A 26,078-nucleotide genomic window follows, 5' to 3' on the forward strand; every position below is an offset into this window, starting at 1 on the left:
TTCCCTGCCTCTTCACAAAGCAAGCTCTCCCATGATGAAAAAGACCTTCAGGCTTTATCATTTAAAAGTTACTGTTACATGATGATATTAAATGAAGAACTGAGACTCAGAGAGACTATGTGACTTAAAGATTACACAGTGGTAATTGTTAGAGCAGAATGTGAACTCGAACTCAAGTCTCCCAAAATTCCCCATGCCCTTCCGCTACCACCACTCTGCCTCCCTACTTCCTTCCCTCCAGCCACCTATCCTGACCAGAGGTTTGTGAAGTTCTTCCTTGGGGCTGAATTTGATCCCCTACCTCTGCACCTTCCCTTCAACTTAAGGCAGGAATTTTCTACCCTCTACCTTCCCAGAGATACCACACAGTCCTCATTCAAGACAAAGCTGATGGAGGAAATAGAGACAGGAGACATTTGATGGAAAAGTGGGGTATGAAACCGAGGGAGGAGAGATTCCCTTTGCTATGGCTGGAAGCAGAGGAGGAAGGACTAATCCACTGAGGATAGCACTAAAAAACTATCCCCACCAAGGCATGAGAAAAATGGCACTCCTTTTTCTCCAGAGGTCCAGGGAACCATAGTTTATGCTGCAATCTTCACAGCAGCTCCACATCCACGGACAGAAAAAGGAGAATGGCAGCATGATTTTCAAAACTGGTAAGAACCATAGAAGATCACTCCATGGAGCATATAAAAAAGAGGGCAAAAGCCAGAGTTAAATCAATGAGGCACCCAGCCTCAGCTTCTTCCTCCCATCCACTGGATCTCCCCAGGAATGTCAAAAAATCTCAGTGTCACAAATACATACACAAGATCACACATAGGTATTATCCCATTACCTACAAACACACATACATCATCTCATAACTAGGACAATTTCAGGTATTCAGGTAAGTGCACACCTTCCCAACATATTTATTATTACACATGCCACTTATAAAAACAGACACATCTTCATGGAGCTCTGTCCCCAGGATACATATCAACCTTTACCCAAACACATATGTATACATGTCAGGCAGGCATTCACAATTTCGTCCTAACATATTTCATTCACACAATCCAAACGCCACAGTTTCTGGATCCTCTCTGTAACTCCTTCAGTTCCAGGCTCTGTCCTGAGGTCCCTAAACCCCATACCTTTTAAGCATCACCCTCTCAAAAAAACAACATCATCATCATCTCCCTTACCTCCACCTCCATTTCCTACTCCTCCCCCCGCCACTCAACAAACACGGAGGTATACACGCACCACAGAATCAGAGACAGAACTGGACCTCGTAACATATGTACATGTATTCACTATTTCATTTGTTCATTCCTTTATTTAACAGCATTTACTGAGTGCCTGTTATGTTCAAGGTATCACACTAGACTCTGATGAAACAAAGCAAAAATAATCCCCAGTGGGGTCCCTGCTCCAGCTCATCTATGATGACCTTGAACCACAGCATAGAACACTGAGCCTAGGCTTTGAGGGTCCTGAGTGCGTACCATGTGGGGAAAGAAGAAGAGAAAGGGACTATGTCTATACTGTCCCAAAGGAAGGGGGAAGTTCTATCTGTAAAATGTAAAATTCCCAGAGAAACTGGAGCAGAGAAAAGAGAGTGATGTTTGTACCATCTTGAGAAAAAGAGAACGCATATTTATGCTTTTCCTATGTATATAACCCCCCTAAAGAAAAAATGAGGCAGAAACCCAGAGTGGTAGAATTTCATCACTTGGGTGGGTGTAGCAAAACAGGGAATACAGAGCCCCCTGCCTCTCTACACCACTTGATGGAGTTGAAGCAGATTACAAGCTCTGTAGGAACAGGGACTATGTCTGTTTCGTCCACCACGGACTGTATCCTCGGCATCCAGCATGCCACCTGGTCCATAGAAGGCACTCAAGAAATAGTTGTTGGATAAATAAATGAGCTGAGGATGGCAAACCAATGTCCGCTCATCATTTTTCTTGATTCACAAAAGACACAGAAAATCATTTCTATCTCTTCTGGTCTTCTTCCTGTTCCCTAAAGCCCTCTGATCTCAGAGAAGGGTGGACAGCCAAGTCAAATACTTCCTCTTAGGGTGAGAGATGCTGAAAATCATCCTGGCTGACTCATCATCTCCAGATGGCCTCTTTCACCCTCTCTCATGCCTCAGTTTATGAGTTTGCTTAATTAGAGAAATTGTCCTGAAGATAGAGGTAAAATCACACAGTTAAGAGATTCTCTTCAGCTCATATGATCCAGATTAGATTCTGAATTTATTTTTGACATGGTCTTAGTGTGGGAAACAGAATTCTTGGATGCTCTTCCCAATAAAAAATTGCCCTGCACGAGTATATTAGTGTGGGCTTTTTATCCAGAGTCAAAAACACCAGGCCTAGTCTCTCTGTAGAAAGTCTGGATGTCCTAATTAGAAATTAAAATGGTAGAGGGTGGGAAATACGATGTGTTGAGTAGAAGAATCTAGATAGATAGTTAGATAAATACATACAAGTATATATGCCATGTTTCCATTTCCACGCAGTACCCAGTCCTAAGATAATCATGTCTATTTCCTATTTCCAGACTTAGCAACCCCTTCCCACCTTGACCAAAAGGGCAGGGGGATCTTTATTTCCACTTAAAAGGGGGAACATCTCCTTTCTCACCTATTCAGAAACCATCCCATTGAGACAGTTGGGAAACTCCCACCTCTTACCCAGCAAAGCCCTAAATCCTCTTATTTCCCTTCATCTGACAGTCAAAGCCTCCCCAATATTCAAAAAGGCAAAATCCAGTAGGCCATCAACATAGATCAAGTTGGCATCTACCTTGATATCAAGGTCTTTCTCTGCTTTAAGGACATGAGACTGGGAATCTATTCCTGCCAATTAATAATCAGGAGATTGTACTTTTTTGGGTAAGTTATATTACATGTAGCTAGCTTTATTTTTTACTCGTAAATTTATTGTACAAAGCTAGCATTCTTAAGGACCAGACTGCTGAAGTGAGTGAAGACCAGAATGATCTAATCAACAAGAATAGGGATCCTTGTCCATCCTAATCTCATGTAAGGACATCTCAGCTAAGGCACTCTGGAGAGATAGCTGCCTCTACTCCCTTCTCTTCCCAGGTTTCATGCCTCCCTCTGGGAATCCTCTTCTCTCACCACTGAGCACTTCTCACACTAAAGGAAGAAACAATAATTCATTTTCAGGAAACGCTTTTGGTTAGAAATGTGTGGGAGATAGTGAAACTAGTAATACTCACTCTTTTGCAGGGCCCTGTTACCTGGAATAGAGGCAAGGTAAGTATGATGAGCCACTAGTGTTAAGGGAGCCATCCTGAATTCTCCCATTTATGGACATGGGGCCCTTCTTTACCTTTCAACTACTTCCTTATCTGCCCCTTTCCCCAGCTCATTTACCATTAACACAGCGTCATTTTCTGTCAAGAATCACACAGTGCTCCTCCCAACAAAAGAATCACACAGTGCTCCTCCCAACAAAAAATCAATTCAATCTGGTTTTCCATTTCTTCATCCCAGAACTCATTCCAAGGCTGCGCTTCATAGAGCCCAGCAAATTGGATTGGCCAGAGGCAGCCAAGGAGGAGGATTGAGAAGTACATTTGGATTCCAAGCCTTGTTGCCCACTATGCCTCAGTTCTCCCTAAGGCCTCTCCAAGTAGCTAGTGTATAAATCAGATCCATCTGCCATAAAAAGGTGTCATCTTATCACCATAGGTGAAGTATTTAAAGAACAATACAACATAAGCATCTATCCATCCCCTACCCCCATCTCTCCCTCTCCCAGAACCCAGAAATAGAAAGCTTCGGTGCTCACTATGGAGAACATTGAGGAGGAACTGGGTTCAGGGCTATGTTTACTGTGTTTCCCCTCTAAACATCCATAGTCTCCTATCTGTTTCCTCTTTCCTGGGGCCATGGATTCATCTCGGAGAGAGGGACATCTTCTCTTGTTCCCTAATTAAGAATCAACAGACTGAGGAGACTTCCCAATGGCAGCAGCTGACTGGGAGATAAACATGGTGCATGGCTTGTCTTTGACCCAATCCTCTTTTTTTTCTAAGGAGCAGGGGAAAAGTTCCTTTCCTTCCCTGGGACTGGAGTATCAGATACCTGAGTTCTTCCTTCCCCCATTTATTCCTCCCCACATGCCCTGGTACTGCAACAATAGGAAAAGATGCCCAAATGTGCTTGGAGATCCTGGAAGACCCTACATTTAAAAAAAGGCTTCGATTAAGCCAGTTACCTTGCCTTTGTCAATCAATATTTCTTCACCATCATCACCTCTTTCAGCTTCCAGGTGGGGGCTCCAACACCCCTCCAGATTGCAGGTGGGTCCCCTCATCATTAATACATAGAGTGAGTTTCCAGGCCCCAAGAGATGAGCAGCTCAGGCATGGGATGCCCCCCACCCCACTCCCTGTGCAGGAGGCAGAAACTACCAATCCCAACTGAGATACATATGACCCACAGGTTGGCACAAGTATTCCCATGCAGTAGATCTACAGCTGTGTGCAATCACTCCACATACCTCTGCGACCCACGGTCACTCATGCACACACGTGTCATGTGGCTCACATCTGCACAACTCTGCACATGGATATGTGTGAGTCAGCCTGGCACCTCTACTGCCCTCCTGCAGCCCTGCCACACTGCATATACTGTGCTGCCTCTAAGCGCTGCGTGTGTCAGCCTGGGGTCCACAGGCACAGGCACATCGTTACCTTTGCAACTCCTAAGCCCGCTCCAACTGGCCGGCTTGCTCTGCACATGCCTTGCACATGTGGCCTGGCCACGCGTGTCAGGGACGTGCTTCCTCGCACCTGCCAACATGTGTGCCAAAGAGAATCTACCAGCCCACAGCCCCGCTCCAGTTATCCCCCCTCCTCCTCCTGCTCAGGATCCCTAAGGTCCCTTCCCCCCATTCCCGGGCCAGGGACTTACAGAGACCGAAGCTTAATCCACATCTTCTTGCTGGGGGCTGACTTCAGCTCCAGGGGTGACGGGCAATCCGACTCCTCCAGCATCTCCGGAGGACTGCGGGGGGACAGCTCCATGCTCAGCCACGGTCTACGGAACAGAGGGAGGAGACAGCACCTCGGCTCAGCTCCAGCCCCAGCCGAGAGACCCTCAGCCCCCATCCCAGGCCCTTCCCACCTGCGGCTGGCGTGGACCAGCCAGGCCGGTGTCTCTAGGCTCGGCCCAAGCTGGCAGAGCTGCAGCTCCTGCGGCTCCTCCTCTCCCGCTGCCCAGCCGAGCTTTGGGCTCCCAGTCCAAGCTCTCCGCACCGCCGCTGCTGCTGCCGCTACCGCCGCCGCCGCCGCGCGCTGCCAGAGCCGCCTCCTCGCCTCTCTCCTCCTCCCCCGGCCGGGTTCCCCCCTCCCTCCGCTCTCCCTCCCTTCTCCTCAGCCTGCCCGCCAGTCTCTCACTCCTCACAGCCACTCCTCCCCCTCCCAAAGGAACGATTGGAAGCCGGGGGCACACAGAGACAGAAGCGCCCAAGGGCGAGCGCACGCACACAAGCGCCGGGGACGAGTGGCTGCGTGTGCCCTGTACTGGCGGATGTGAGTGCGTGTTTACAGAGTGCAGCGGAGGCGGCGGGCAGGACTTCGGTGTGGGTGGTTGTGTGGGTTCTCTCCGTGTGTTTTGAGTTGCTGTGTATGTGGTTGTGGTTCCATGTATCCACGTGTGCCTAGCTGCCTATGTGTACCGTGTGTGAGTGCGGGGTAGGGGATGAGCACACATCTTTCCCTGCTAGACCTGGACTCGGAACCCAGTCAGACCAGACCCCACCTGTGCTCCTGTCTTGGTAAAGTTCAGGGTGTGCCCTGAGCTGTGATGGCATCCCACACTTGGCCTCAGGTCCGTCAGCTTGATCTTCCCCACCTGTCTCCAAGACTGTGGCCTTCCCCATGGTACTTCTGCCTGCCTGCCTAGCAGATAGGAATTTCTTCCAAGTTCAAAGCTCTCCAGAGCAGGCAGCACCACATCTTTTTTTGTTGTTGCTTTGGTTTTTTTTTTTTTTTTTGAGAAGGAGTCTCTGTCTCCCAGGCTGGAGTGCAGTGGCGCGATCTCGGCTCACTGCAACCTCCGCCTCCCCAGTTCCAGCGATTCTCCTGCCTCAGCCTCCCGAGTAGCTGGGACTACAGGGGCGGGCCACCACGCTGGCTAATTTTTGTATTTTTTAGTAGAGATGGGGTTTCACCATATTAGCCAGGCTGGTCTCAAACTCCTGACCTCGTGATCCACCCACTTCGGCCTCCCAAAGTGGTGGGATTACAGGTGTGAGCCACTGCACCCGGCTTAACATCTTCTTCTTTGACTAGGTAATAACTCTACACAGCCAGGAAAGCATTCCTGATATCAAAACCCCTCCTGAAGCACTTCCAGCTCATTTTTTCTGTTCTGTCTTCAGAGAAAGAAATCTAGGAGCTAAAGGCCCAGCACAAAACAGCCTAGCTGGTTAATAAACATGTGTGGAAGGAGTGAACTGGAATTTGAACTCAAGACCTTGTAAAAGGGCAAAGCCTCCTCCATCCAACCGAGTCCTACCTAGGACTCGCAGGAACCATCTCTCTTGCTCCATATTGCTCTCTCCCTTAATGACCACCTGCTTTGGCACTGGGGAAACTCCTATGTCAACAGAAAGTGGAGATATATTCACTAACTGCTAAATCCAAAACAGGCCACTAATCCAGGATCCCAGAATGTGAATTTTAATTTCAAAAAATTCTGGAGGTTAGAAGGAGGAGTGATCAGGAGAAGGTATTTACTCTGTTCTAAATACTGAGTGGAGGCTCCCCCTCTCCCAGTCAAAGAAGGAGAAAAGAAGTGAAATGGAAGGGCGAAGAAGCGGATGGACGGTCACAGCTAAGACTCCTAACATAAAAGAATTGCCAAGTTAGGTCAGCATTTAGATTCAGCAGAAGTATCAGCAGAACCAGCTCCCGGAAAGTGCAGAAGCAGAAAGAGATGGCAGAGTCAGAGATGGAGAAAAAAGTGGAAGGAATAATGGGACTTCCCACCCTCTGTGCATCTACCTTTAGCACACATCCCCCTTTTCCCTTCTTGCTGGAAGAACAGACCCAGCCAAGAAATGGCCGCATCTGAGACCCTAGTCACACTCCTACACAGTCCATTTCTGAAAATTTGGGAGCAATCTCCTCCTTATCAACTGAAAATGAAATGGGCTGGAAACTACAAAAGAATTGCAAATTAGGATGGTGCTAAAGAGTTCTAATTAGTAAATTAGGATTAGAGCTAAGGAGTTTCCAATTTTAGGCAGATCTTTAAACTAGAATAGGTGGGAAAGAGGCAAGACGTACATCCAGAGGGCTCTCTCAACATTTCTTGTTAACACAGTGGCACATCCTGCTCTCCCAAGACCCCCTGCTCCTGATTCATTTTAAGGCTAATTCACACACACACACACACACACACACAAAGTTATTCATGAAAGAGACATTAGAATTCATCTACTCTAATTCCCTTCATTGAATAAATGGGAAAACTTCATAGACAACACAGTTTGATGGAAAAAGTAAAAATAAAAATAAATGAGAACTAAACTAACCCAGAAAAATTATATGGTCCCACAGAGAGTAAGTGATAAAACCAGAGCCAAGTCTACCAGCCTTTTTCACTCTGTGGTTCCTTTCACTTTCTTTAGTCACCAATCCTGGTGTTTAGTCTCAACCTCATTCCTCTTGTTGCAATACAATCCCATTTCTACCTTGCTGCATCTCTAAAGAGATAAGAATTGGGTATACTTGTTCCACTCAGAGGCTCAAAAGACAACTATTCTCTCCCTGTCTTTTCCTCTTGTCATCAACCCCCACCTTTCCCAGGCTCCTTCTCATTCCTCTCCTTTTCAGCTTCTAAACTGCCCCCTACCCCTAGGAGGCTCTGCCTCCTCACTCCCCTAACCCCACAATCCTTTCCAACAAGCTTTGAGTTTGATAGAGACCAAAAATGATGCTTTGGCAGTAGGTGACGGATGGATGTGATCTGCCTCCTACGGGAATGCTATTTAAAGGGGCAGCCTCACAATCCTCTCCTTCCAAAGTGACAAGAGAAAAGTCTGCTCCTCAATCTCTCCAGAGCTGCAAACTCAGCTCAAGTTAACTTCTGACTTCCTCAACCTGCAACCTGGCCTGCTGCTCCTGCTTCCTATTCAAGTGGGAGGGAGAGTACTTGACAACTCATTGAGGTGTGGGGGCTGAAGGGGGATTCATCTTCATCTCCTTTGATGACAGGTACTTAGGAGAAGCAGGAGGCCCTGTGGGGAGGAGGACTGGAAGAACACTCTTCCCCCAACCGCGTGAGTGCATTTCAGCCATGTGCCAGCTTCTTCTCAAAGTCAAACTTTGTTGGAGAAGAACTGATATAAGCATGAGGACCTAAGGTTAAGGAAGTCTTGTCCCTAGCTGGGACCTCCCTCCCTCCTGGATCCTGGTATTCACAGCAGAGCTGTTCTCTTCCTGCAAAGAAAAGTGCTACAGGGCATCATCCCCTTGGCCAGGCCCTGGACCTTCTGCACCCTTTTTTTTTTTTTTTTTTGAGACAGGGTCTGGCTCTGTCGCCCAGACTGGAGTGCAATGGCATCATCTTGGCTCACTGCAACCTCTGCCTCCCAGACTCAAGCGACCCTCCCCACTTCAGCCTTCCAAGTGTCTAGGACTACAAGCAAGAGCCACTATGCCCAGCTAATTTTTGTAATTTTGTAGAGACAGAGTTCGCCATGTTGACCAGGCTGGTCTCAACCTCCTTAGCTCAAGAGATCCACTGCCCTCGGCCTCCCAAAGTGTTGGGATTACAGGCAACAGCCACCATGCCCAGCTAATTTTTTGTATTTTTGTAGAGATGGGGTTTCACTATGTTGCCCAGAGTGGTCTCAAACTCCTGGGTTCAAGCGATCTGCCTGCCTCCCAAAGTGCTGGGATTACAGGGGTGAGCCACCACACCCAGTTCCTTCTGCACTTTGAAGTTGGCCCACCTGCCAACTGGATTGAACACCGTGGCAGGGGAGGCAGTGTTTCTACTGTCCAAACAAAAGGGAGCACCTTTGCAAGTATCTTGCCCCAGGCCTTGTGGGAGGGATAATTCCATCTCATTGCTGCAAGCAAGTTAATGGAGATTTTAATGAAAACACTACATTAATGAAAATGCTGAGGCTAGAACCTACTCTGAGCCTGTAAGACAAACAATTGGGGTGAGATTTCTGATATCCATTCTTTAGTTCCTTTGGGCCTAAGTAAAGCAAACTTACAACCTGGGACACAACTTATTGTGTCCCAGGTTGTAAGAGGACAGAGACCCTCCTGGTAAAGGAAGCAAATTGCCTGAAATGCTGATGGGTCCTGTTACTTCTCTGTCCCTTCACCTCTGGACATTCACTTTTTGCTTCTGGTGGTAAAGGCCATCATGTCCTCACCTTCTCCAATTTGCTCCTTCTAAGGTCTCTGGATTCTAAAACCCAAGTCTTCCCTTGTGAAGGGGCAGACCGGGCAAGTAGAAAAGGTCTAGGACTGAACATCATCAGACTTGGGTCCCAGTTCTAGTTCTACTGCTAAACATGTGACCTTCATTAAGTCATTTAATATTTCTAAATCTGTTTTCTGACCTGAAATAGGAAAGCCTTCCCTGGCTACCTTGCAGAATTGCTATAAGGATGTGAAAGCACTTTGAAAAAGTATAAGTGGTAGAGAAATATGTGTGTATAATTATATGTTTACAAAAAGATATATCAAATGACAAAATTTTAGAAATAGAGAATATATCTGTGTTACCAGGAGCTAGAGATGGGGAAGGGGGTTGTGGGAGGGGAAAATTGCTATAAAAGAGCAATACGAGGGATCCTTGTGGTGATGGAACTGTTCTCTATCTTTTTTTTAATTATTATTTATTTTTTGAGAGAGAGTCTCACTCTGTCACTCAGCCTGGAGTGCTGTGGCAGGATCTCAGCTTACTGCAACCTCCGCCTCCCAGGATCAAGTGATTCTGCTGCCTCAGCCTCCTGAATAGTGGGACTACAGGCACGCACCACCACGCCTTGCTAGTTTTTGTATTTTTAGTACAGACAGTGTTTTGCTATATTGGCCAGGCTGCTCTCAAACCCCTGACCTCAGGTGATCCACCTGCCTTGGCCTCCCAAAGTGCTGGGATTACAGGCGTGAGCCACTGCACCCGGCCTGTTCTGTATCTTGACTGTAGTGGCAGATACACAAACCTACAAATGATAAAGCTGTATAGAAATAGATAACACACATATGTGCACACACACAGAGAGAGAAATGAACATAAGCAAAACTGGGGAGGGAAATCTGAACAAGATCAGTAGATTATATCAATGTCAGTTATCCTGGTTGTGGCAGTATACTATAGTTTTGCTAGATGTTACCATTCAGTGAAACTGTGTAAAGGAAAATAGAATTTCTCTGTATTATTTCTTACAAGTGCAGGTAGATTAACTATCTCAATAAAATTTTCAGTTTTAAAAAAAGGCATTCTGTCTACCCTCCATCCCCCCGCAGCAACTTGTCTTGCTGTCCTCTGGGAGGCTCCTTTTAAGCAGTTCTACATGCAGATGCAGATGGAGGAGGGATCTCTATCCCCTCAAGCAGAAAAATATAAGCATATAGCATAGTTGTTCAGATACTTCTGAGCCTTCTCTTCCTCATCAACTTTACTCTCAGTCTCATAAGCCTGACACTGAATCACCCTTTAGAACATAAGTCCTTCCCATAGCAAGGAAGGAGGATTAGCTGATGCACGAAGCAGGATTCTCTATCGCTTCCTTCCTAAAGAGCAGACAATTGTTGCTAAGAAAAATTTGTATGTTGATTATGAGTGCCAAGTTAAGAAAGTATTGACTAAGCCTGGGTCTCAAGAAATAAAAAGCAAACACATGTACAAAACCCCAAAACAGCTATCAAATAGGCTTAATGAAGGCTGAATCGTTTTTGCTGAAAACCAACAACTGCTTCCCTTTCATCATGAAAGTATGGACATGACCCTAATTAATCAACTAGCTAATTATATTTGTCAATTCCAACCACTCTAGACCTGTGACATATATGATCTGTTTCTCCACTTCTCCCTGGCAGTGGGTGCACAGAAGTGATGCATGGGGGCCACTATTTCCTGCCAAGGAGTTAAGTAAACCTAGTTTAGTGCTATCTTGAATGCCCCAGGCTCTGTGACACTTGAAATTCTAATTAGCGCAGAAAAGGGCTAAGTTGAAACAGCTTGTACTCCCTCAAGGATACCCACTCTCAGGGCCGTACAACCTAATGAGGTCTGTGAAACTGAAGATCCAGAAGAGAAATCCCTGCCTGGAGCAACAGCTGTACCCAGGCTGACAAAAGGATTTGGGGTTAAATTAGTCCCTCCCAATAAAAGGCAGAGTACCCCCAAATGGTACAGGAGTGAAAAACCCACCTGAGTCTGCGCCAATCATGTGACCCAGAATTGATGGAGACTAACTGACCCTCTGCTCTGGGTTGTGGAGATATCAAAGCAGGAGAAGTTAAAGCAAGAGAGAACTTGTAACAATGTAGTAGAGCAGATGGGCCGTGAACATCTCTGAAGGGCACTTCCTCCTTGCCCCAGTAGGAAACGCAGTCAAGCTGGGGGCAAAGGAAGAGACCCAATGACTCCTCTCGAAGAGCCCCACAAAGGAAAAGAGGGGCTCTTTTGCTGCTACTCTGCAGTAGGAGCAGGCTGAATGTTTGCTGAACACATTTGAAAAAGGAAGAAAGAAGATAATGGTCTTAATGAATGTGCAGGAGACAATAGCAGCTCCAGTGGGAGGATTATAAGCTCATTACGGTTTAATATGATGATTGATCATCTCTGCCCGCCAGCATTTTCCTAAGAATAGTGATGAAGGTCGGAGAGGCCCATGCCTGTCAGAGCTCAAGCTCAAGTCACCAGAAGATAGAAAATATACTTGTACATTAGTCCTTTTCTCATTGTAAAATTCACACATGTGGCCCCATGCCCTAACTTTTTCCATAAACTGTCCTCCATGCCCCCAGCCTGCCTCACTGCTCTACGATTTCTCAGCCCTGGATTATTCTTCCACAGATCTGTTGATCAACTCTGGCTCCTGACCCTCTCCTTAGTGACCCCACCCCATTCCCACCCCTTGAGAAAGTGAACACAGCTTCCACTATGGCAAGGGTTTAGGAAGGTCCAAAGGGCTCTTCAGTGGGTACTGGCAGGCACTCAGTGGCTTCCGTTTAGGTGGAAGGCCCGGGACACCTCCCGATAGGCATTTCGAAGCAGGACATAAGGGAAACAGGACTCCAGCATGTCCAGGGTCAGGAAGGATGACTCCTCCACCACCTGGAAGAGATCGGGCCAAGAGATGAGAACCTCAGGTAGGGCATTTGTCTGTGACACCCTGTTCCTTTTGCATAGTTCCCAGGCCCTCTGAGGCCCTAAGAGTTACAAGTGAACAGGGTTCCAAATCACACCCCCCTCTTCCTCCCTCACTTGGTTTGGCTCCAAGAAGGCAATGTGGCATCTTCAGCTCCATTATCATTGACCCTGACCCCCTCATCAGGACTATGTGAAGGGCGCAGAAGCAGAAGGCAGGAGAGAACCACTTTCCTAGTGGCAGCAAAACCCATTCTCTCCCATTCTAGATGCTAAATCACATGTGGGTGGGCAGCATACAGATGCAGGTAAAGATGTATAAAAGTGCTAATTACAAAGCTTTGCAGCGAGAGAAACAAACACCACTGCAGGCCATGGAAGGGGGCCTGGAATTCACATGGGTCCTCTTGTGTTGGGCCTCAGTCTCCTCCCTCTCTCAGTACAGTGCTTAGGGAACAGTAAGGATGCTGCATAAAGGAGCAGGCATGATTAATTAGTTTAATTAGAAGCCTGTGTGCTGCGGTAATCCCAGCAGCCCCCACAGCCAAGCAGGAAGATAGATCAAGATGCCTGGAGAAGAATGAGAGTGGGGGTGGGGGTGGAGAGGGGGAGGTGGGTGGACAGGGCATGTTCATGAAGAGCAGCATAGCCTAGTGGTGGACTGGAGGGTCCCCATCCCTGAGGAAGGAGCAGGGTGTATTTCCTTCAGTGCCTTGCTTATCCAAGAGGTAATGAGACTAAAAAACACACTCTGGAGAGGTGTCCCATATCCTCTGGCAATTCACACAGATGGGTTCTCCACAATATATCTGGTACTCCAAGTCCTGAAAATTCACTAAGGAAAGAGCATCTACCATATCCACTCTAACGTGTTTCTCTCTCTGAAGTCCTTTCAAGTTTTAAAACATGTAAGATTTTCCTATTCTCAAACACATCCACACACAACAGCTGCAAAAGAGTGGAAACTGCAGGCTGAAGGCAGGGAAACCTGCTGGTAAAACTGTAGCCCTGATGGTAGGTCAAATATCAAAACATTTCTTGCTAGGCAAGACTTTCAAACCTTCAGCTGGGAAAGAGATGAGCTGTCTTCTCCAAGGTGCTACCCTCAGGTACCGGGAAATGAATAATGACTTCAAGCAAATCCACTGGCCCAAGACTTTCTATTCTCCATAAAGCACAAGAAAATAACAGGGCTCCCAAGTGGCAGAAGTTTACAGGAGTGGAACCAGCCCTAGAGGGATGGCCAAGAAACCTGGGTTCCAGTCCCAAATCTGCCATATATTTTAGGGGAGACCTTGATTGTCATCTTTCCCTCCCTGTTCTTCAGTTTCCTCATCTATGACTTGTAAGTACTGGACTAATTGCCAGGATCTGGTCTGGTTCTGGCATTTAGGATTCCACGATTCTGTAAGAGCCATGTCTTTCCCCAGGAAACCTGTGCCAGGAACAGACTGGCAACACTGAGGTGCGGGCACGGCCCAGGCTTGACGGCCAAAACAGAAAGACCCCGGGGACAGAAGTGCTGGTCAGAATTTGAGGCTACATGAGTAGCCTCTTAACTCAGAATACAGCTCCTTCACCTTCAGTCATTTCCAATTTCTCTGTGGAAACATTTGCATTTAAATTGCTTTGCAGCAACTAGTCCCTCTAGTTTCTCCCTCCAACAAAAAGTACCTGATCCTAGCTCTGTTCCTGTCACTCTGTTGGCCTCACTGGAAGGCCACAGGGGCAAACACTTTCCACATTTTGGGGTGCTGGAAGGGGTCTAAGCAGAAGGAGGTAAGAATACAGGTGGGTAATACAGAATCACCTCCAACCTGACAGGGGTGAAAACTACCCGAGGAAGTGAAGAGTCATGCCAAAATCATCCAGAACCTAAAATGAGCAGCAGACAGCAGGAACTAACATTTGCTGAGCATCTACTATGTACTAGGCACTTTCACGCATAATATCTTATGAACGCTAACCACTCTGTCATAAGGATTCTTACCCACTTCAATGGATAGAGAGCCGAAGTCTCAGAAGAGTTCATTGCCTTGCCAGGGCCATGCTGCTGCTGTATGTATTGTGCCCCACATTGCCCACCACCACTGGCACTGCCCTTACTCTGCCGTCATCTACCTCCTCTGCCCTCTTGCCTCACCACACACATCCCACACAAATACATCCACCCCCATGTCCATTCTCCTCTCTCTCATAATCTTTAACCAGCCCAGCCTAGGCCTTTTTCTAGCTGGAGAAACTAAGGCATAAATACCACTCAGTGCCTGTGTATTTCAAGAAGGAGACCTGGAGGGAATCCCAGGAATCCCTGGCCCCTAGCATTTCTGGGCCTGGGACAAGAATACAGATGGAGGTCCGCATACCACATGACTAATTAAATCAAGCTAACAAACTAGTATATTCTAGCTTTCAACCTTCACAATGTACCTTTGTAGTCTTATGGAAGCCCAGGTTTGAATTAAGAATTTTTGAACTCCTCCAAGTTCTGCACCAGAACAGGGTGAAGGGAAGAAACAAGCTTCCAGCCCAGTCCCCCTTCTCCTCCCACCCTCAGTTAGAGGGATTTTCTGTGCACTTGTAGACTTCCTCATCTGCATATCTAAACTCCAGCCATACGTCCCTTGGGCACTAGAGGTATATCCACCAGTAGGACGGTCCACCTCAGTAGGAAGAAGTTTAACACAGGCCCTACAAGTGGGCTGAAGCTGCTTAGCAAAGTATTTTGGAGCCCCAGATATCTCTCCTATGGGCCTCAAGGTGGGGTACAGGCTCCACCCCTTCCCATTCACCAGAGGAGGGCCCCAGAACACTCTACTAGAGGAAGGCCCAAGAAGGGCCTTTTAAACACTGGGCCCAGGGCAAGAGCCCTTCCTGTCCATATCTAAGTGCATTACTAACATGGAGAATCAGAGCAAAAGAGTGAGTAAGAGTGTTGAAGAGGGAAACAGGGTCATGAGGAAAAAAACTTTTAAAGTTAACTGAGTCAGAGTTCCCAAAACTTTCTGCCAGAGTAGAGAGAAGCCCACAGCTTGGGAAGCAAGGAGAAGAGACAGCAGGAGCTCCCTGATTCATGGCCCACCAGGCTCCCTGCCTTACAGCCTTTTAACTAAAATCCTTTCCCTCCTCTGAGACCCCACCCCTCAACCTCTGAGTTCAGCTCTGTGTTATCCAGCACTCTTTTCATAGTACTCTTAAAAACAAGAATGCAGTGGTAGAAAATTGTCAAGTAAGACTAAACATGTACTGGACAGGTAATTACCAATAAGGGGCACAGCTGCCCTATCAGGTCAGATTCAGAACATTGCAGGACATGGGCCCAGCCAGCTTAGGGGCCAGGAAGGCCCTGTCTTGCAGAAGTCCTTGAAGACTCTACTCTGGGATTATAGGACAAGTTTAGAATGTTAATCAGAATGTGAGGACTAGACTCAGAGGGTTATGCAGAATTAAGTCCTTAGTTAATGCTTTTGGGTGACAAGAATGGCAAGGATGCAAACACCTTGAAGAGGAGTCTCCCTCTGGCCCTTCCGCTCCTTGTTCTCAGACCAACTTAAATAAGATACTTACCAAGCGCATGAGCAGAGAAACGGATTCTCGATTTCTGGTTTTAAGCTTGTCAGTCTCTTGGCCCAGCTGCAAGAGGCTGACAGAGGCCACCTGTAAGGGAAGAATTTGTAAAGCAGATTTTTATAGAGGTCAGTATCAAACGGCTTCAGGCTGCAGGAAGTTAAGAAAAGATCAAGGAGGAGAGTTAAGAAGTGCTAGAATGTTCCTGAAGACTCAGAGTGGGAAAGTGGCAAATCTCCTAGGTTTCAGAGATACATGCTGCCTATAAGCCAGCCTGGATCTCACTGACCTCCCAGTGCAGACAACAGGTTGCCAGGAGCGCTAGGGGAGAGATTGCAAGGGGCAGGGAAACAACCTAGAGCAAAGGAGGTGATGTATGCCAGGAGATTAACCTCTCTTTTCCTAGGCAGCCTCCAGACACCACTGTCATCAGGCTGTTTACGGCTGACTCCCCATCTGACTAGAGGCAGTGAGCCTCTGATTCAGACACAGCGCTGGCTCGTGGTATTCTCCCGTCAATTCCCAAATGGCTGTCATCTCCATCATCCCCAAACCCCCAGAGGATCAAAGAAGAAACATGATTCATTGTATCCCAGGCCCAGGTGACCTGCATTTAGCAAACAAAGAGGATAAAAGGGAAGGCAAGGGTGGGGGATTCCCTTCTCACCCATTCTCAGAGATCTGGTGTGAATCCTCTTTGCATTTAAGATGCTCAGAGCCAGGTCTATCTGGTTGGGTGCCTCAGCTTAAATAGAGACACACCAACCAAGCTTATGATCCCTGACATGTACTTCTCAGGATGAGGGTATAATTCCTGAGAGAACAATATGATCCGCTGTGTTTCCTCCTGGAAGGAGACAGATGAGGCCCTGGTTCTTATATCGGGACCATACTTTGCAAAGAAATAAGCTCTCTTGTTACTGAGAATGCTCAAGCAGGCAGAGGGGAATGGACCATGTATCAGAAGTATATGAACAAAATTCCTCCGTGGAGGATTTAGAATGGAAAATTCTAGGGCCTATTGTATTTGTTCTGAGTTTTCCCAGAGGCAAAACTCAGATCCATGGTGAGAGTTACAGGAAGTCAAATTTTGGCTAAGATTTTTAACATTTTTTTCAAAGAAATTGGATATGACCTACAGTGGAATCTGCTGCCTAGTTTTAAGCTCCAGTCCCTAGAAATCTAGACCATTGGTTCTAGTGAGATCCCCAGACAAGCACCATCAAGATTACCTGGGAACAGAAATGCACATTATTCAGCCCCACCCTAATCTACTAAGGTAGAAACTCTCCAGGTGATTCTGATTTACATTAAAGCTTGAGAAGTGGTCATTGATCATTTGTCTGTACAGAGTTAGAAAGGGCCTTAGAGATGATAAAACTCAGTGTCTCTGCAACTTGAATGTGCATCTGATCTCCCAGAGGCCTTATTAAAAACACAGAGGCCTAGATTTACCCTACAATATTCTAACTCAGTAGGTCTGGTGTAAAGATCAGGAATATGTATTTTAACAAGCTCCCCAAGATACTCTGATGCATAACAAGGTGCATGGATTCGGTTTAATCTGAATTCATGGGTTCAGTTTAATCTCACTGTTTTATATTTGAAAATACCGAGGCCCCAAAATCTTGGCACTTCAGAGGTCACACAACTACTTAATGGCAGATCAAAAATCAGAAAACTCAGATTTTCTGACTCTTTGTCCAACGATCTTTCCAAATATTCAAGCAGAGGCTGAAACACCAGCTGTTAGGAAATTTAGAAGAAACTCTTGCTTTTCATATAGTAGCTTCTCACTCTTTACTGAATGAATTAGGTGGGAAGTTAGACTCAAAAGCCTGTTCAACCATAATTGTCTACAGATTTAAGGCAAACCAATTCCAGCCCTTTGCAATCTTCCATTCTTTATAACCTGGACCCACTCACCACTAGAAATTCCTTGAGGTGAGTTTCAATGTTCTTGTTGTAGAGCGTGAAGAGGGCAGCAGACACCTGGATGATGGCTTTGGTCAAGCAATGAATATTGTTGTTGTAACCTAGGTTATTATTGATATAGATGGAGAGAAAAAAAAGGAAATGACAAAGTAAGCCACTCCAGGATGACCCAAATTGGTAATTTCTCATGTTTTCAGGCTGAGCCACCAGTATTTGACACCAAAAGGATGAGAAGGCATTTTGAGATTAGAGGCAGGATATTCCTATGAAATCTTATTGAAATCGAATTACGCATAGTTCATTCTCTCATTCTCAAGGGTTTTGTTTTGTTTTGTTTTTCAGGATAGGGGGTGTTTTCTTCCTCTTTTTTTTTTTTTTTTTTTAAAGACAGGGTCTTGCTCTGTCACCATGCTGGAGTGCAGTGGCACAATCATGGCTCACTGCATCCTTGACCCCTTGGGCTCAAGCCATCCTCCTACCTCAGCCTCCCAGGTAGCTGGGACTACAGGCCACCCTGCCTGGCTAGTTTGTTTATTTTTGTAGAAACAGGGTTTCACCACGTTGCCTAGGCTGGGCTGGAACTCATGGGCTCAAGTGATCTGCCTACCTCACCTTGGCCTCCCAAAGTGCTAGGATTACAGGCGTGAGCCACCATGTCCAGCCTTCAAGTGCTTTTTGAAATAGAACTTTACACCCAAGTCAGAAGTCTATATTTTCCAGTGTCTCTTGTCTCCTCTGTCTACCCCAGAACACTAACTTGAATAGCACTGGTCTCTCAAACCTACCCCTTACTTACCATCCTTCTCAATGCTATAAAAGGAAGAAGGGTCAGGGGCAAGGAGTGGGAGGGAAACTGCCAGAAAGATCAAGAGCAGGCAGGCCACCTTATATTCCTCCTCAGGAGATGAAGTATCTGGTGAGAGGGAAAAAGGAAAAGAGGAAAAGTGAATAAAGTCAGCAAACAGGAGTTATCTGTTACAGGGGTCCTACTTCACAGAATTGCTGCGAGGATCACAGGAGAAAATATCTATGAAAACACTTTATAAAGCCCTATGGGCAAGTTATTACTTAATTTTCCTGAAGAAACAGGACTAGCATCCACCTATAGTGAAGGGCCTGAGTCCTGGAGGCCTCCCTGGCAACAGGGCAGAACTTTCAGCCAAGGGCTCTGCTGATGCACAATGCAACCCTAGGATGCCTGTCCACTGCCTGATAGGGTGGAGAGGCAGGAAGAAGAGGAAAGGTTCTCACCCACCATGAGAAAAGAAGAAGGGTAAGTCTGGCCATTTTGAAAGGCCTTAATAATCCTAGCCCCTTGGTTCATCCTGTTCTGAGTGTGTATAGGTGTGAATGTAATCAGAGGAAATGTGTAATGGAAAATATAAGTGTTAAGTGTGAGATGGGAAGAAATAAACAGTGTCAAGGTGATTATGTGGAGGGAGAAATCACAAAATCACTATGGGGAATTTGGGTGCTATACCACACAACCCACTATTTTGTATTGTTCTCTCATTGTTTCATTTGCATTAATCTTATTTTCCCAACCAGATTGTAAATGCCTTTGAGCACTTGCAGAGCACCAAACAGACTCTCACTTAGTACTTTTTAGCTGATTGGTAGATCAACTAGTTGGAACCTGAGGATGTAGATCAACTAGTTGAAACCTGAGGACAAATCTAAATTGCCTGTGTAAGTATTTTCTGAAGGTTAGGGTTCTTCCTTCACTCCCAGCTTATATCCTCTGAATATATAATCTCAAATAAAGGCTTCTTTGACACTGACATTTTTCCACCCAAAATAAGGCCCAAGCCCTCCTTTCCCAAATCTTGCCCCCTTTCCCCAATCTTACCAGCTTTCAGATTAGCAATGGCAGCCACCAAGGCTGGGTCAATGTCACAGCCCACACCTGCAGCAGATGCCAGCTCGAAGATACTCAGGGTCACCTGGAGAGAAGAAAATAACATTCTAGAGAAGATTCACGGGACATAATGGCTTGACAGAGGGAATGCGCAGCCAGGACTCTTGGATCACAGATTTAATTCTTTTTATTTTTTTAAAAGATACTTTTATATATATGTAGAGAAAGAGAGAGAGTCTCACTATTTTGTCCAGGCTGGTTTCAAACTCCTAGGCTCAAGAAATCCTCCTGCCTCAGCCTCCCGAAGTGCTGGGATTACAGGCATGAGCCACAGTGCCCAGCTAATCATAGATTTTAAACTTCTGGTTTATTGTTATCTTTTCTATATATTCCCTTCATAGCTCTCCCTATCCTACAGGGAAAATAACCCTTTGGGACACTCCATCGTACACATTTACTTTTTCAACTTCATTTTCCTAAATACTTCCTTTATTCGATGCTGCCAGGATAATTTATTCACTGTCCCCAAACTACAACTTCCTCTCCCATACTCTGGTTCAGGTGCTTCCCTCTTTTGAGGGTCCTTTTTTCTGCTCTATTTGTATCTATGTTACGTCCATCCCTTAGATCTCATCTTCTCTGTGAAGCACTACCTGATTACTTCAGCCCAAACCCAGCTCTTCCCTCCTTACATTGGTACCACTGACTTAGCATTGATCACACACAGCATCTGGTGTTAGTTATCTTTTTAGATAGAATGCAAGACTCATCTCCTTATCTTGCCAAATAGATAGCTTTTTAAAACCTCATGGCATAGTGAAGGGAGAAAAAAGCTTTGGAGTGAGATAGATCTGGGTTCAAGTCCTAGCAACACCACTTATTAAGTGTGTGACCTTGACTAAAAGTTACTTAACCTCTTTGATCCCTCGTTTTCCCATCTATAAAACTGGCATAATAACATTTACCTCACATAGTTGTGAATATTAAATTAGACCACACATGTAAAGCATCGACCCTAGAGACTAACAGAGAAAATGTGATGCCTTTACATCCTCTTCTTTTATCTTTTTTTTTTTTTCTTTGAGACGGAGTCTCGCTTTGTCACCCAGGCTGGAGTGCAGTGGCATGATCTCGGCTCACTGCAAGCTCTGCCTCCCGGGTTCACGCCATTCTCCTGCCTCAGCATCCTGAGTAGCTGGGACTACAGGTGCCCGCCACCACGCCTGGCTAATTTTTTTGTATTTTTAGTAGAGACGGGGTTTCACCGTGTTAGCCAGGATGGTCTTGATCTCCTAACCTCGTGATCCACCCACCTCGGCCTCCCAAAGTGCTGGGATTACAGGCGTGAGCCACTGCGCCCGGCCTTCCTTTATCTTAAAGTCAGGAGTTTTGCATTTCTCTTTATCTTCTCTAGTGTTTAACATAACGCTGAGCACATAGAAGGCATTCAATAAATACTGATTGATTGACACCTGAATCTCTCATTGTACTTATAATCAGGTTCTCAGAACACAGCCCCTACTCCCATACTAAGTACCTAGACCCTTTTTAGATTAAAAAAAATGTTTTTTGAAAGAACAAGGATAATTGTTTTAATACTGGACAACTAAGTACCTTATCCAAGTAATCCCACAGACTGGCCAGAACAATGGCTCATGCCTGTAATCCCAGCACTTTGGGAGGCCAAGGTGGGCGGATCACTTGAGTCCAGGAGTTGGAGATAAGCGTGGCCCACCTGGTGAAACCCTGTCTTTACTAAAAATACAAAAATTAACCAGGTGTGGTGGCATGAACCTGAAGTTCCAGGAAGAACTCGGGAGGCTGATGCATGAGAATTGCCTGAATCCAGGAGGTAGAGGTTGCAGTGAACTGAGATTGCACCACTGCACTCCAGCCTGGGCAACACAGCGAGACTCTGTCTCAAGAAAAAAAAAAAAGAATCCCACAGACATACCAACATACATACACTTTGCCTGTGGTACTGATACAGAAGCCAAATCTTTGCCACCTTCTGTTCTGCCCTTATTTAAATCCCCTACTACCTAAATGACTGTTTGTGGAACCACGGCCTTGGAGATAAGGAACCTGGTTCATGAGGTTTTCTGGAGGAAGAAAGGGATGGTTGAAGGGATTTTATCTTTTCTTCTTCTAATCTTCTTGCTCCTCTGAGGCAGTAACAGCATCTCTGATGGACAGTCCATCCTCCCTCTCTGCCCCTACCTGCTTATTTTCACAGGCAGGCAGAGCCTAAAGATTGGAGCTACCCAGGAGATATCAGCTAGACAAGCTCCTGACAGCCTAGAGCATTTGGACCAACATCAGCAAGTGCCAGAAACCCAGGCTCAGCTTAAAATCAAAGATCTTTCAAGAGGGGCAGCTATCCCAGTGAAACACTACCCCCTCACTGCCCCCACAGTCACTTGCCCCTCAAGATTTTAGGCAGATAGAGGGGGAAATTTCACAACTCTTTTGATCTCAAAGTAAGGAAGATTTTCTTAACACAGAACTTTAATTCTTCCTGCTAACCAGTTTCCTGTTATCACAGACCACTCTCCGTTAAAGGAATCAATTATAAGAGAAGGAGCCTGCCCTATGCATTTGAAGGATTCTATTCCTAGGCTTTAGTTGTATTTCCTGCCATAGCATACTTCTTAGTTCCAGATGATTCAAAAGACGAGATGACTCAAAGGTGGGAGATGGGTGGGAAATGGATGCTTAACTTATATTGTCTGCGGAAGCCCTTCTTCCTCTCACCATCTCCTGTAGTAAATGGGGGTCTGAGGCAGATGATACAGACATAGAGGAACCAGAAAGCTTAAGGATGGGAGGAAGAAAAGGCCAGGAAAATAAAAGACTGAGGGCAGACAGGGTGGGTGGGAATGAAAGGAACAAATCTTCCCACAAACAGTACCTAACCTCAAGACTAAAGAGCGGACTTGTTTGCACATAGTTTATCTAATTTGCACAGTGCTCATGTCAGGTGAAAACCTACAGATGCTATCCTAGGTCTTACCCCTCCCCCTCCAGTAATGTCTCCCCAACCCTCACAGTGTCTCCCAGCCTCCCACTTCTCTCCATCCCCCTACATCTTGCCAGCTCTGCTCTTTCTCTCCAAGAATATTCATCTGACCAGTTTTCCTATTCAAACCCTCGCCCTTATCCCTATGGTGTTCTTCAGAACCCGCTCTCCCTTACAAGATCCTAGCTACCTCCTTTTCAACAACAAAAGTCTCCTAATTAGATTCTACTTTGCACTCCCCCATACCTTGATGTCTGTGTCTGGAGTGACAAACTCCTTCAAGCACTCAATGGGACCCATAAGAAATGGGCAATGGGAGGAGAAAACCTGGAGGAAAGAGAAGATAAATGAGTCCACAAGACCATGACCAATGCCTTCAAAAATAGGTAGAAATAAAAAAAAAAAAAAGGAGGGGCACTCAGCTTAGATAAGAACCTAGCCAGCTTTCCAAGCCATCCCTCTCCTTATGCCTCTAGGTTTCCTAAGCTCATTTATTCCTAGGCATCTTCTAGGATCTCTGCCAAACTACGCTCCCTCTTCTCAATGCTCACCAACCCCTTCTGAAGCAGAAGTTAAAACTGATTCCCACAATACTTCCACAAATTCTCATACAAACCCCACCCACAGAGGTATCTGTGACTCTGTGACAGACCCCTCCCCACCAACTCACCTCCCGAAGTCCCTCTTGGGCCATGGCCCTGAAACTGAGGATAACCCCAATGATGGTCATGCGCTTTAGCACATTTTCAGCCCCTGAGGAGAAAGAAGGGTGTTAGAAAAGATAATTTAGAGAGGGATTGGTGATGATTTTGATGCTACAGACCCAGCCTAGCCTCCAGATTCCTGAAAACCCTGTCATCTGCAATGTGATTCCACAGCTCCTTCTCACTATAGGGGAAGAGGATGCTTACCTGTCAGCTGGGGCAGCAGGGAAGCCATCAAGTCCGGCTTGCTAAAGTTGGATCTGATCTGAACAAGTATGTCCATGTTTTCCACCACCAGCTTCTGCAGTCCAGGAACACAGAGACAATAAGCAGGAAAAGAAGAGACCAATGTTACATCTTCCCCCCAGTCTCCTATACCCACCCTCTTTCCTCAAGGTAGGATCTTTTCCCCAAGGGATTGTTTCCATATACCTTCAGCTCCACAATCTGAGATGTCACATGCCACATCAGGTTTTCACTCAGGAACTTCATGCCATAGGGGCCCAGGAGTTCAGCCAAGGCCCGCATCTCTGGAACAGAATTACAGAGGCCCCAGATGGGACTCAGAAGGCACTGGAGTATTTGTACAACAGCTATAGGGTAATTTGAATATTTAAAATGTTTTCCAGAAAGGAAAGAAAATGAGAAGTCAAGGAGCAAAAATGGCCTAAAATCCTACATTCAAGTGACAAGTCTGGCAAGTCCGTGGGACATTTACCCTCTCTCCACTGGTACTCACACCGAGACTTACCACAAATGATAACTAATTACTTTACTTTCCTATAAGAATCTATACTTTCCCGTATTCCTTTATATGACACTTGGGTTTTACTCTTGCTGTACTAGCTATACTAGTTTTATTAGACGTAAGACCTTAAGTCAGTCTTACCTCTCTGACTTAAGGAAAAGTCAACCTCTCTGAGCCTGGTTTACTTCTCTGTAAAATGAGGATATGAATATCTGCCATGAACAACTCACAGAATTGATGTGAGAGTAAATAAGATACATTATAAAAACTTTGGAAAATATATGGATAAAGGATTATTATGATGATGTTATGAGTCCTCTGAATTATGTGGCATAGGAAGGATCATCATGGTTTTACAGACAAGGGGATTAAGTGCTTGTCCAAGGCCACTTAACCACAGCAGGGGCTGGTACTGGAAGCCTAGTGCAATGTCTTACTGCCCCTTACTGCATCCCAGCAGATACAACTATTTCCTCATCTAAGATCTGATGTTTTTTGTATGTTTTTCCCTTTACTTCCCTTACTTAGTGTCCCACTGGCCAAATTTCCCTCTCCTTGAGTTACCTTTTCTTTTTTCATAATCAACACACATCCCCCAGAGTCTCAGTTCTTTATTCCTCTAAATCCTTCTTTTCTCTAGTCAGTCCCAGTGCTTTATCCCTTGCCACCCAGCCTGCTCTGGCCCTTTGTGAATTAAATAAAACCTGCCTGGGGAAATCCCATGTTAGAAACACTAGTGACAAATCCAGATAGGAAGGAGCTCTAGCTATGATCTCTGGCTGTGGGCCATCCCAGCAGGGAAAACCATGAAAGACCAGAAGTAACAACAACAAGAGAACAGTAGAAGAAAGGCAAGTTTAATATCGCTAATAAAAGTTCAGAGAGAAATGGAAGTCAAGGCTCCACACTCAAGTCTTTCAAGGCAGGACCAGTGATCTCCATTTTCATCAATGTCAGAGGAAATGGAACTGGTCACAGCCACTGACACAGAGTCTTGTCCACAGTAGATGTTAGACATTTTTAGAGTCAACCTGTTTTAATAGGAAGAACTGAGCTGAGAATTATGAAAGGATTTCCGGACCGATCAACTTGGATAATGCCGCAATGGCTGACAGAGAGGAAGAAGAGCTGAATCGCCCTCTGTAGCTGACGGAGAGGAGACACACTGATCTACCAGTTTGGATCTGCCAAAGCTCCTTACTCCAGTCTTCTCTACCCCCAGCTAGCAACCCTAGGGCATCCTTCTCTTTCCATCTATCTATTTTTGCAGTAGCATTGCCCCATCACTATGGCAACCCAGGGAAATTGGGGTGGGGGTGGTAGAAGGGGGAATCAGCATTACCTCCTGCTGCTTGTCATTTGTCAGCCAGACCTAAAGCTGACTTTAGAGGCTGCCTACAGTTTGTGGGTAGAGTTGATGAGAAGGGGACATCTGAAACCTGCAGCAGGTAAAGCGTAGGGTCAGCTTACTGATGGAGGCGGGATGATGGGAAGGAGGCAGAACTGGAAAACAGAGCTGTATACTTTGGCTTTCTTAGCACCCCCCAAAGAAGAAGACTGGAGAGGACAGCATCGCTGGAACATCTTCTCCCTGTCCCAGATACTATGCAGCATCCCCGATTTATATGGAGGTGAGAGGAAGGAGAAAGAAGTAGGATAGTTCATGAATTAGTTGGTAAAAACAAATCTATTAAAAAGGATCTGTATGGTTTCAAACCCTCTTGAGAAAGGGAAAGGCTTCCCATCTCATTCACTACACACTCCTTACCTGCCTCCCCCTGAGACACAAAAGCACTTCTAGACACTGGAAGGCAGCACTGTACAGTGCTTAAGCCCCCAGGTCCTGGAGTTTGACTGCCTGGAGT

At 45.9% G+C, this 26,078-nt stretch overlaps 2 protein-coding genes across 3 annotated transcripts in view; both read right to left on the reverse strand.

The window, feature by feature from the left end:
• PDE1B (phosphodiesterase 1B) overlaps positions 1-5,370 on the reverse strand; it is a 29,675-nt gene extending 24,305 nt beyond the window's left edge. Inside the window, exons 1-2 of the mRNA XM_003252868.3 lie at positions 5,159-5,370; positions 4,946-5,071 (exon numbers count right to left, since the gene is read on the reverse strand). Coding sequence (XP_003252916.1) covers positions 4,946-5,058 — 113 coding nt within the window. The 5' untranslated portion in view covers positions 5,059-5,071; positions 5,159-5,370. The remainder of the gene's footprint in view (positions 1-4,945; positions 5,072-5,158) is intronic.
• A 2,108-nt stretch (positions 5,371-7,478) lies between these two features.
• NCKAP1L (NCK associated protein 1 like) overlaps positions 7,479-26,078 on the reverse strand; it is a 51,010-nt gene continuing 32,410 nt past the window's right edge. For both annotated transcript variants that reach the window (XM_030822501.1, XM_030822502.1), the window contains exons 23-31: positions 23,898-23,995; positions 23,673-23,766; positions 23,432-23,514; positions 23,008-23,088; positions 19,734-19,827; positions 18,681-18,797; positions 17,876-17,985; positions 15,950-16,039; positions 7,479-12,349 (exon numbers count right to left, since the gene is read on the reverse strand). In XM_030822501.1, coding sequence (XP_030678361.1) covers positions 12,230-12,349; positions 15,950-16,039; positions 17,876-17,985; positions 18,681-18,797; positions 19,734-19,827; positions 23,008-23,088; positions 23,432-23,514; positions 23,673-23,766; positions 23,898-23,995 — 887 coding nt within the window. In that variant the 3' untranslated portion in view covers positions 7,479-12,229. The remainder of the gene's footprint in view (positions 12,350-15,949; positions 16,040-17,875; positions 17,986-18,680; positions 18,798-19,733; positions 19,828-23,007; positions 23,089-23,431; positions 23,515-23,672; positions 23,767-23,897; positions 23,996-26,078) is intronic.

Source organism: Nomascus leucogenys, chromosome 11 (assembly GCF_006542625.1).
Source record: "Nomascus leucogenys isolate Asia chromosome 11, Asia_NLE_v1, whole genome shotgun sequence".
Classification (NCBI taxonomy): domain Eukaryota; kingdom Metazoa; phylum Chordata; class Mammalia; order Primates; family Hylobatidae; genus Nomascus; species Nomascus leucogenys.